General features: G+C 43.5%; 1 protein-coding gene across 1 annotated transcript; it reads left to right on the top strand.

Annotated features, from left to right (window-relative positions):
• The first annotated feature begins 11,550 nt into the window (after positions 1–11,550).
• LOC109773907 (uncharacterized) lies at positions 11,551–12,537 on the top strand. The gene has a single exon (XM_020332634.3). The coding sequence runs from the start codon at positions 11,589–11,591 to the stop codon at positions 12,378–12,380; it is 792 nt and encodes a 263-aa protein (XP_020188223.1). The 5' UTR covers positions 11,551–11,588; the 3' UTR covers positions 12,381–12,537.
• The last annotated feature ends 18 nt before the right edge of the window (positions 12,538–12,555 follow it).

Below are 12,555 nucleotides of genomic sequence, written 5' to 3'. Positions count from 1 at the left end.
TAAGCGAAAACGGAAATAGTTTCAATTTAACAATATCATTGTCCACATCTTTCTTCTTTTGCATATCGCATAAATCAACAAAGTTGTTTAGATGGGTAGCTGAATCTTCACTAGGAAGGCCAGAAAATTGATCTTCAATGACAAGATTCAACAAAGCAGCATTAATTTCACAAGATTCAGCATCGGTAATAGGAGCAATCGGAGTGCTAATAAAATCATTGTTGTTGGTATTGGAAAAGTCACATAATTTAGTATTATCTTGAGCCATCGTGACAAACAATCAATCCAACACACAAGCACACAAGAAGCAAGCGAAAAGAGATGAACGAAAAAGGAGGAATAAAACGACAAAGGTGAAGTGGGGGAGAGGAAAACGAGAGGCAAATAGAAAATAATGTAATGCGAGGGAGAAGAGTTTATGATGGGTACTTGGTATGTCTTGACTTGAGCGTAGATCTCCCCGGCAACGGCGCCAGAAATGGCTAGTTGACGGGAGATCAAATCTTGACTTGACTTGGCGCAAATCTCCCCGGCAACAGCGCCAGAAATCCTTCTTGCTACCTCCTGAGAATGCGTTGGTTTTCTCTTGAAGAGGAAAGGGTGATGCAGCAAAGTAGCGTAAGTATTTCCCTTAGTTTTTGAGAACCAAGGTTTCAATCCAGTAGGAGATTACATGCAAGTTGCCTAGTACCTGCACAAACAATCAAGAACCTTGCAACCAATGCAATAAAGGGGCTGTCAATCCCTTCATGGCCACTTGCAAAAGTGAGATCTGATAAAGATAGTAAGATAAATATTTTTGGTATTTTTTTCTATAGATTGGAAAGTAAAGATTGCAAAATAAATAGATAGTAAACGAGAATTATAGATCGGAAACTTATATGTTGTAAAGTAGACCCGGGGGCCATAGGTTTCACTAGTGGCTTCTCTCATGATAGCATATATTACGGTGGGTGAACAAATTACTGCCGAGCAATTGATAGAAAAGCGCATAGTTATGAGAATATCTAGGCATGATCATGAACATAGGCATCACGTCCGTGTCAAGTAGACCGAAATGATTCTGCATCTACTACTATTACTCCACACATCGACCGCTATCCAGCATGCATCTAGAGTATTAAGTTCATAAGAACGGGGTAACGCATTAGGCAAGATGACATGATGTAGAGGGATAAACTCAAGCAATATGATATAAACCCCATCTTTTTATCCTCGATGGCAACAATACAATACGTGTCGGTTCCCTTTCTGTCACTGGGATCGAGCACCGCAAGGTTGAACCCAAAGCTAAGCACTTCTCCCATTGCAAGAAAGATCAATCTAGTAGGCCAAATTAAACCGATAATTCGAAGAGACTTGCAAAGATATCAAATCATGCATATAAGAATTCAGAGAAGAATCAAATATTGATCATAGATAATCTTGAACATAAACCCACAATTCATTGGATCTCGACCAACACACCACAAAAAGTATTACATCGAATAGATCTCCAAGAACATCGAGGAGAACTTTGTACCGAGAACCAAAGAAGAGAAGAAGCCATCTAGCTAATAACTATGGACCCGAAGGTCTGTGGTAAACTACTCACACATCATCGAAGAGGCTATGGTGTTGATGTAGAAGCCCTCCGTGATCGAATCCTCCTCCGGCAGATCACCGAAAAAGGCCCCAGGATGGGATCTCACGGGTACAGAAGGTTGCGGCGGTGGAAAAGTGGTTTCGTGGCTCCCCTGGATGTTTTCAGGGTATAAGAGTATATATAGGTGAAAGAAGTAGGTTGGTGGAGCTACGAGGGGCCCACGAGGGTGGGGGCACACCTACCCCCCTGGGCGCGCCCTCCTGCCTCGTGGCCACCTTGTTGCGTCTCTGACTTCCACTCCAAGTCTACTGGATTGCGTTTGTTGCAAGAAAGATCCTCGCGAAGGTTTCGTTCCGTTTGGATTCCATTTGATATTCGTTTTCTGCGAAACACTGAAATAGGCAAAAAACAGCAACTGGCACTGGGCCTCCAGTTAATAGGTTAGTCCCAAAAATAATATAAAAGAGCATATTAAAGCCCATTAAACATCCAAAACAGATAATATAATAGCATGGAACAATCAAAAATTATAGATACGTTGGAGACGTATCAGTGGTCTCCCTGGCAGCGCTTTCTTTAAAGCCATTAAGCTAGGCATAAAGTGCTCAAGTAATGAATCCACCCGGATCCCAAAGTATATCAAAGCCAATTTGAATTAACAATGATTTAGCATTTAGTAGTAAGCACGAAGCAACATATATCAAGCAATGATGAAGTCTAACTCTCTTCCTATGCATCGGAATGTCATACAAGAACAATTCATGCACATCAAGTAAAGGCCAATACGCAGTTTCTTGTAATTTTTTCGTGTTGGAAACATAAAGATGCGGAGATGTAGTTCCTCTCTCATAATAACTGCAAGTAGGAGAAGCAAGCACATGCATATTATATTCATCAAAATCATCATGTGCAACGGTAAAAGGCAACCCATCAATATAATCCTTAACAAGAGCAAACTTCTCCGATATAGTGTAGTTGGGAGAATTCAAAAAGATAATAGGACTATTATGTGTGGGTGCAATAGCAACTATTTCATTCTTAACATAAGGAACTATAGCAAGTTCATCCCCATAAACATAATTCATATTGGCATCTTGGCCACAAGCATAGTAAGCATCAAGTTCATCAAAAAGGGATATTTCAAAAGAATCAACGGGGTCATAGCAATTATCATAGCATTCATCCTCCGGTAAGAACGGAGGAACATTAAACAATGTGTGAGTTGGTGGGTTACTCTCATTAGAAGGTGGGCACGAGTGACCAATCCGGTCTTCCTTCGCTTGTTCTTCGCTCTCCTCATCATTTTTTTCATCCAATGATCTCACAGTTTCATCAATTCCTTCTTCCATAGACTCCTACAAAATATTAGTTTATTCTTGCATAGCGGAGACTTTCTCAATAAATGCATTAATATCGGAATTGTATTTATAATTATCATAGCAATATTTAAGGATGGCAAAATTTTCAGGTCTATAAACATCATCATCAAAAGCTTCGTATTTTTCAAACAAAGATTCAATTTCATAAGCACCCTTAAAAGCAACAAATTCTTCTAGTCGTTCCACATCATAATAATCATATCTACCATTAGCATAAGAAGCTATTGTTTCATTATCATTAAATTCACATGAAAAGGGAAGATGTGGAGCATTCATCCTAGAGCAACAAGTAAAATCATATCTCTGACATAAATCCCAAGCATACCATTGCAACATTTCAATTTGATCCCATAAAAATTCTCCCTTTTGAGTCAAGCGATAATCCCTAAAGTATTCACGTTGATCCAACGTTACTCCCATTATCAAGTTGAATGGGGTTTTCTTAGGATTATCAAAGTAGTGCATAATATTTTTCACATAACGAGCATCGAGGGTTTTAGGAGGTTCCCCATCTCCATGAGTAGCAAGTACCGCTAATTTTTTTGGTGTTTCGTTTTCCATATCCATAACTAAAGATAGATAACAACTTAGAACAAGAAATAAAAACTACTTAGTGATAAAGCAAACAAGCACACACGAGAATATTCACCCCACGCTATTGCTCCCTGGCAAAGGCGCCAGAAAAAGGTCTTGATAACCCACAAGTATAGGGGATCAATTGTAGCCTCTTTCGATAAGTAAGAGTGTCGAACCCAACGAGGAGCTAAAGGTAGAACGGATATTCCCTCAAGTTCTATCGACCACCGATACAACTCTACGCATTTGCCTTACCGGAAACAAGTATGAAACTATTTTGCAAGGATAAAACTACGAGTACTTTGCGAGATTAAAACTACGAATAAATTGCAAGGTAATAAAAGTCGATAGCTTTTGTCAACAAGAAAGTCATTTGTCCCTAGGCAATCGATAACAAGTACCGGTAATCATTCTTGCAACTTTATATGAGGGAGAGGCATGAGCTAACATACTTTCTCTACTTGGATCATATGCACTTATGATTGGAACTCTAGCAAGCATCCGCAACTACTAAAGATCATTAAGGTCATGAAACCCACCTATCCGAGTTTACTCCCATACACCATAACCCACCTAACCGCGTTTAAGTTTCTGTCACTCTCGCAACACTGACAATAAGCAAATCATGAACATATTGCAACACCCTACAGCGGGGGCCCCTCACGTTTGCGCAAGATGGAGGGCACCGTAGGACAGCACCATAAATAAAATATACAATCATACCAACCAAGATCATGATTAATCCATAGGACAAAACGGATCTACTCAAACATCATAGGATAACCATAGATCATTGGGAAATAATATATGGAGTTGAGAACCATGTTCAAGTAGAGATTACAGCGGGGGGGAGAGGTGTTACACCGCTGCATAGAGGGGGAGAAAGTTGGTGTTGACGGTAGCAAGGTTGTTGATGTAGATCGCCGTCACGATCGTTGCCCCGGCGGCACTCCAACGCCACCGGAAGCGAGGGGGAGAGAGCCCCCCTCCTTCTTCTTCTTCTTCCTTTTCCTCCCCCTAGATTGGAGGAGGGTTCCCCCTCTGGTCCATGGTCTCCATGGCGGCGGAGGGCCGGGAGCCCTCCGAGATTGGATCTCCCTCTCTGTTCTCTTCTGTTTCGCGTTTCCCAGATCTGGCCGAAAACCGTTTCTTATATTCCCGGAGATCCGTAACTCCGATTGCGCTGAGATTTTAACATGATTTTTTTCTGGATATAAGCTTCCTTGCGCCCGAAGTACAGTTCCAACCGACGTACGAGGTGGGTACAACCTACCACCACGCGCCAGGCTCCTGGCCCGTGTGCTGGTGTATCGTGTCCTGTGTGGGCCTCCGTTTGCGGTGATTCCAACTCCCAAAAATCACAAATATTCCAAAATAAATCTCCGTATTTTTTATTGCGTTTGGACTTCGTTTGATATGGATACTCCGCGATACAAAAAACATGCAGAAAACAGGAACTGGCACTGGGCACTGGATCAATAGGTTAGTCCAATAAATCATATAAAAAGTTGCCAAAAGTATGTGAAAGTGGTATAATATTGGCATGAAACAATAAAAAATTATAGATACGACGGAGACGTATCACCTCTCCAGGGAAATACCGACGTAGTTCCAGCTACCACCACGTCATTGACAGAGTTCTTCAATCACTGCCACCAAGCTATAAAAGCTTCATGATGAACTATAATATGCAAGGGACGGATAAGACAATTCCCGAGCTCTTCGCAATGCTAAAGGCTGCGGAGGTAGAAATCAAGAAGGAGCATCACATGTTGATGGTTAACAAGACCACTAGTTTCAAGAAAAAGGGCAAAGGGAAGAATGGGAACTTCAAGAAGAACGGCAAGCAAGTTGCTGCTCAAGTGAAGAAACCCTAGTCTGGACCTAAGCCTGAGACTGAGTGCTTCCACTGCAAAGGGACTGGTCACTCAAAGCGGAACTGCCCCCAGTATTTCGCGGATAAGAAGGATGGCAAAGTGACAGGTATATTTGATATACATGTTATTGATGTATACCTTACTAATGCTCGTAGTAGCGCCTAGGTATTTGATACTAGTTCTGTTGCTCATATTTGCAACTCGAAACAGGGGCTACGGATTAAGCGAAGATTGGCTAAGGACGAGGCGACGATGCATGTGGGAAATGTTTCCAAAGTCGTTGTGACCGCCGTCGGCACGCTACCTCTACATCTACCTTCGGGATTAGTTTTAGACCCGAATAATTGTTATTTGTTGCCAGCGTTAAGCATGAACATTATATCTGGATCTTGTTTGATGCGAGACGGCTATTCATTTAAATTAGAGAATAATGGTTGTTCTATTTATATGAGTAATATCTTTTATGGTCACGCACACTTGATGAGTGGTCTATTTTTGTTGAATCTCGATAGTAGTGATACACATATTCATAGTATTGAAGCCAAAAGATATAAGTTTAATAATGATAGTGCAACTTATTTGTGGCACTGCCGTTTAGGTCATATTGGTTTAAAGTGCATGAAGAAACTCCATGCTGATGGGCTTTTGGAATCACTTGATGCTTGCAAACCATGCCTCATGGGCAAGATGACTAAGACTCCGTTCTCCGGAACAATGGAGCGAGAAACAGACTTGTTGGAAATAATACATATTGATGTGTGCGGTCCGATGAGTGTTGATGCTCGCGGCGGGTAGCGTTATTTTCTGACCTTCACAGATGATTTCAGCAGATATGGGTATATCTACTTGATGAAACATAAGTCTGAAATATTTGAAAAGTTCAAAGAATTTCAGAGTGAAGTGGAAAATCATTGTAACAAGAAAAATAAAGTTTCTACGATCTGATCGTGGAGGTGAATATTTGAGTTATGAGTTTGCTCTTCATTTGAAACAGTGCGGAGTAGATTCGCAGCTCACGCCACCTGGAACACCACAGCGAAATGGTGTGTCCGAACGTCGTAACCGCACTTTATTAGATATGGTGCGATCTATGATGTCTCTTACTGATTTACCGCTATCGTTTTGGGGTTATGCTTTAGAGACGGCTGCATTCACGTTAAATAGGGCACCATCTAAATCCGTTGAGACGACACCATATGAACTGTGGTTTGGCAAGAAACCGAAGCTGTCGTTTCTTAAAGTTTGGGGCTGCGATGCTTGTGTGAAAAAGCTTCATCCTGATAAGCTCGAACCCAAATCAGAGAAATGTGTCTTCATAGGATACCCAAAGGAGACTGTTGGGTACACCTTCTATCACAGATCCGAAGGCAAGATATTCGTTGCTAAGAATGGATCCTTTCTAGAGAAGGAGTTTCTCTCAAAGAAGTGAGTGGGAGGAAAGTAGAACTTGATGAGGTAATTGTACCTGCTCCCTTATTGGAAAGTAGTTCATCACAGAAATCAGTTCCAGTGATTCCTACACCAATTAGTGAGGAAGCTAATGATGATGATCATGAAGCTTCAGATCAAGTTACTACTGAACCTCGTAGGTCAACCAGAGTAAGATCCGCACCAGAGTGGTACGGTAATCCTGTTCTGGAGGTCATGTTACTTGACCATGACGAACCTACGAACTATGAGGAAGCGATGATGAGCCCAGATTCCACGAAATGGCTTGAGGCCATGAATTCTGAGATGGGATCCATGTATGAGAACAAAGTGTGGACTTTGGTTGACTTGCCCGATGATCCGCAAGCAATAGAGAATAAATGGATCTCCAAGAAGAAGACTGACGCTGACGGGAATGTTACTGTCTACAAAGCTCGACTTGTTGCTAAAGGTTTTCGACAAGTTCAAGGAGTAAAATACGATGAGACCTTCTCACCCGTAGCGATGCTTAAGTCTGTCCGAATCTTGTTAGCAATTGCTGCATTTTATGATTATGAAATTTGGCAAACGGATGTCAAAACTGCATTCCTTATAGAGGCAATAATAAAGTTGTTATTTATATTTCCTTATATCATGATAAATGTTTATTATTCATGCTAGAATTGTATTAACCGGAAACTTAGTACATGTGTGAATACATAGACAAACAGAGTGTCCCTAGTATGCCTCTACTTGACTAGCTCGTTAATCAAAGATGGTTAAGTTTCCTAGCCATGGACATGTGTTGTCATTTGATGAACGGGATCACATCATTAGAGAATGATGTGATGGACAAGACCCATCCATTAGCTTAGCATAATGATCGTTTAGTTTTATTGTTATTGCTTTCTTCATGACTTATACATGTTCCTCTGACTATGAGATTATGCAACTCCCGAATACCGGAGGAACACCTTGTGTGCTATCCAACATCACAACGTAAATGGGTGATTATGAAGATGCTCTACAGGTGTCTCCTATGGTGTTTGTTGAGTTGGCATAGATCGAGATTAGGATTTGTCACTCCGTGTATCGGAGAGGTATCTTTGGGCCCTCTTGGTAATGCTCATCACTATAAGCCTTGCAAGCAATGTGACTAATGAGTTAGTTGCGGGATGATGCATTACGGAAGGAGTAAAGAGACTTGCTGGTAACGAGATTGAACTAGGTACGATGATACCGATGATCGAATCTCGGGCAAGTAACATACCGATGACAAAGGGAACAACGTATGTTGTTATGCGGTTTGACCGATAAAGATCTTCGTAGAATATGTAGGAGACAATATGGGCATCCAGGTTCCGCTATTAGTTATTGACCGGAGATGTGTCTCGGTCATGTCTACATAGTTCTCGAACCCGTAGGGTCCGCACGCTGAATGTTCGATGAGGATTTGTATTATGAGTTATGTGATTTGATGATCGAAGTTTGTTCAGAGTCCTGGATGAGATCACGGACATGACGAGGAGTCTCGAAATGGTCGATACATAAAGATTCATATATTGGAAGGTTACATTCAGACACCGAAATGGTTCGGGTCATTTCGGATAAGTTTCGGAGTACCGGGGGTTACCGGAACCCCCCGGGAAGTTCATGGGCCTTCATGGGCCTTAGTGGAAAGGAGAGGAGGGCCACACGGGAGGCCGCGCCCCCATGGCTAGTCCGAATTGGACTAGGGAGGGGGGCGGCGCCCCCTCTTTCCTTCTCCCCTCTTCCTCCTTCCCTCCTTCTCCCTCTCTTGGATGGAAGGGGACTCCAACTAGGATTGGGAATCCTAGTAGGACTCCCCATGGCACGCGCCCCTCCTTGGCCGGCCTCCTCCTCCTCCCTCCTTTATATACGTGGGAGGGGGGCACCCCAAAGTACACACAAGTTTCTCTTAACCGTGTGCGGTGCCCCCCCTCCACAGTTACACACCTCGGTCATATCATTGTAGTGCTTAGGCGAAGCTCTGCGCCAGTAACTTCATCATCACCGTCGCCACGCCGTCGTGCTGACGGAACTCTCCCTCGGTCTCAACTGGATCAAGAGCTCGAGGGACGTCATCAAGGTGAACGTGTGCTGAACGCGGAGGTGCCGTACGTTCGGTACTTGGATCGGTTGGATCGCGAAGACGTTCAACTACATTAACCGCGTTACTAAACGCTTCCGTTTTCGGTCTATGACGGTATGTGGACACACTCTCCCCGCACGTTGCTATGCATCTCCTAGATAGATCTTGCATGATCGTAGGTAAATTTTTTGAAATACTGTGTTACCCAACATATATATCCTTCTTGTTAGGTCCATATTCATCTTGCCTAACAATTGGTGATGGTTATGGTTTCCCTTCAATGCAAATCACACGGTGTTAAATCTACAGCTTCTTAGTACATTCTTTAAGTCGCATTTTGCGTCCATTACTCCTTATGTCTACTCGTTTGAGGATACAAATAGGGGTAATGCTTATGCCAATGTAAAGACATAATGAGGGTAAGTGACTTGAAGCTCTTGGTGGAGCACTGGAGCTATTTAGGCCTTACAGAGTAGCGTTAGTAGTGCCTACCTACTTTCATGTCACAACACTGCTCTGCCATGTGTTTGATGAACCCAATTTCCTAAACTAACCCAAATTATGAAAATGAAATGAAATTTAGAATGTATGAAAGATAAAACAAGGATGGATGTGCTAAGTGCTAATATTGTTACAGCACTGCTCTGCCATGTGTCTGGTGAACCCATTTTCCTAAATTAACCCAAATTATGGAAAGAAATGGAATTTAGTATTTTATATTATGAAAGATTGAACTCGGACGGATGTGTTAAGTGCTAACTAATTTATTTGTTTAGTCACATTGTGGTATTCAACAAAATTGTCCTTTATAGTCTCCTGTATTCTAGACCAGAATAATAAAAATGTAGGAGGTTGAGAAAACTTGTCTTTCAAATCTCTGCTCTTCCAAAAATACTCAATAGTATTTCTTTCTGTACTCATCGGATAAATAGTTGTACAATTGATGCAACTGGAGGGTCGTCTTAGTCGTTAAGGGCAAGGGGTCATTTAACCATAACCCCCCAATCGACAAGGAGGAGTCACCTTCTAGCTTCTGGTAGTACACGAAACATATATATTTTTTATAACTGGGAACTAAATGGCCATGATTTGCCACCAAATGTTAGTCGTGCAAGCAAACCTATTTGTGTACGTCCTAGAGAGGACATGCATAGAACACACTTCTAGCAGCACATAACCTTTTCTTGTGGTGACTACAACAATCAATCACGAGGTGTTTATGCTCATCAATATTTGCCCAAACAGGTACAAACCTTCGTGTGACAAAGATGGTGCTCTGGAAGGGTTTAGAGGACTGGTTGAGCGGCATCTCGGGCAACACTATCATAGTAGAACTGGTCAAGAACCCTTGTGCAAAACTTCTCGAACTGCCAATGGTAGGTTTACTCTTGAGTCAACTCACACAACCAAATTGGTCTCTACCTATCGGCAGGGTAACCGGACTATGGTGTAGACTATGGTGCTCGTTGTTTGTGTGTGTGGTTGTTCGTGTGCTGGTTTGCTTTTTATATAAAGAAGGGCGAAAGCTTTTTTCTATAATAGGTAACTGGGTGGGTTGGGCTTCCAAGTTAGGCCGCGCTTGGAACCTCGTTTTCTAGCCGATTTACACCTTTTTTTAGACAAAGACGATTTACACTTTTTTTGACAACGCTAACGCCCACACGTGTGGTGGGAGTCAAAACCGCCCACACGCCTTATAACACACGGACTGCACCACGTCACCGCATGCATGAATGTGTGAATTTTTTTGGATTTTCAGTTTTTAAAATGTTTTATCTCTTAAATGAAAAATCCGATTGAAGATCCGTTTTCACCATTAAATCCCTCGCGACGAGATCTTCGAAACTAGATCCCATATCAATATATTTCGACGAATTTTTTTTGAGTTAAAAGTTGCCATGTCTATTGCACATGAATTGCCATGATGTTTACACTGAAGTTGCCATGACATGTTTCAGCTATTTTCTTCTACATTTAAAAGTAAATTTTGACATATTATAAAACGGGAAATTAAGAAACTAGACTTGCCATGAACCATAAACTAAAATTGCCATGATACATGCACTTAAAATTGCCATGGTTCATACAAAAAATAATTTTCATGTTCAAAGTACTAGAATTGCCGTCATAAAAAAACTAAAATTGCCATGCTCTACAAACTAAAATTGCCACATGGCAACTTTAGTTTAAACACTATGGCAACTACAGTGTAAACATCATGGCAACTTCTGGGCAAAAAAATTTCATCGAAACATATCAACATGGGGTCTAGTTTTGAAGATCTCGTCGAGACGGATTTAATGGTGAAAACGGATTTTTGATTTGATTTTTTAATTAGGAGATAAAAAAAATTAAGCCAAAAACCAAAAAGATTCCTGCTGATGTCATCTGTTCCTACGTGGCAAAATGAGTGGTGATGGAGGCGTGTGGGCGATGTGCAAGATGCCACACGTGTGGGCGTTAGTTTTTCCGTTTTTTTGAGTTGAAAGCCAATTTACACCTGGCCCGTATAACTATGGTTGTGCCGTGCCGGTCCGGTCCATTTGACCAGGTTTGAGCCCAACTACTATGCCCTGGGCCGGGCCATTCCCGTGGCCAGATAATAAGGCCCCGCGCCTCAGTAAACCCTAAACTACTCTGCCGCCGAAGCCATGCCGCCGCCGCAGAAAAAGACCAAGGTGGAGGACGAGGTGCCCCGCGCGACGGTGGCCAGCGCCGTGGTGTCGCTGACCAACTGGATGCGCGAGCGCGCGGCGGAGGCACCCCCGAACCTGCTCGCGGACGAGCGCGACGACGTCGTGGTGCTCCAGCTCTCGCTCCACCGCGTCCCGCCCAAGCCCACCACCAAGCCGCACCTCCTCCCGCTCCCGCACCCCGTCGTCGCCCACTCGGCCACCTCCGTCTGCGTCATCTCCGACGACCGCGCCGGCTCCGGATCCCCCGCCGCCGCCCCCATCCTTGACGCGGCCAGGTCCCTCGAGCTCCCCGTCTCGGAGGCCATCCCCTTCTATGCCCTGCGGACCGACTACCGCCCCTACGAGTCGTGCCGCCGCTTGGCCGCCTCCTACGACCTCTTCCTCGCCGACCGCGCCCTGCTCCCGATCTTGCCCTGCCTCCTCGGGAAGTCCTTGTACTCCACCAAAAAGGCCCCACTCGCGGTCGACTTCACCCGGGCTGGATGGCCAGAGCAGGTCCACAATGTCCTGAGCTCCACTTGCGTCTACCTGCGATCCGGTACCTGCTCGGGGATCAAGGTGGGCAGGCTGGACATGGAGGAAGAGGAGATCGTCGAGAACGTGATGGCGGCAGTGGAGGCTGCTGTGGAGAAGGTGCCAGAAAAGTGGGCAAACGTGAGGGCTTTGCATCTCAAGGCTGTGGACTCGGTTGCCCTGCCGATATACCAGGTTGTGCCGGAGTTGGGCATGAAGATTGAGGTTTGTTAGCTCATTCACGCAGCCCTAGATTTTTCACCTGCTAAGGTTCGCTGTATGTGGTATCGGTCAGACTGTCGCTGATTAGTTTGTTTGCAGTGAACTTCAATTTGTACTCGAATAATGATGCATGTTTGAGACCCTGTTTAAAGCTGAACATCCAACTTCATACTTCTCGTTCCTTTTT

Source organism: Aegilops tauschii, chromosome 5 (assembly GCF_002575655.3).
Source record: "Aegilops tauschii subsp. strangulata cultivar AL8/78 chromosome 5, Aet v6.0, whole genome shotgun sequence".
Lineage (NCBI taxonomy): Eukaryota > Viridiplantae > Streptophyta > Magnoliopsida > Poales > Poaceae > Aegilops > Aegilops tauschii.
The sequence above is the reverse complement of the archived record's forward strand: the minus strand, read 5'-3'. Positions and strand labels throughout refer to the sequence as shown.

Bases quoted from the DNA above. Each gene is read 5' to 3' on its own strand.
- LOC109773907 (XM_020332634.3), top strand. From the start codon at position 11,589: ATGCCGCCGCCGCAGAAAAAGACCAAGGTGGAGGACGAGGTGCCCCGC.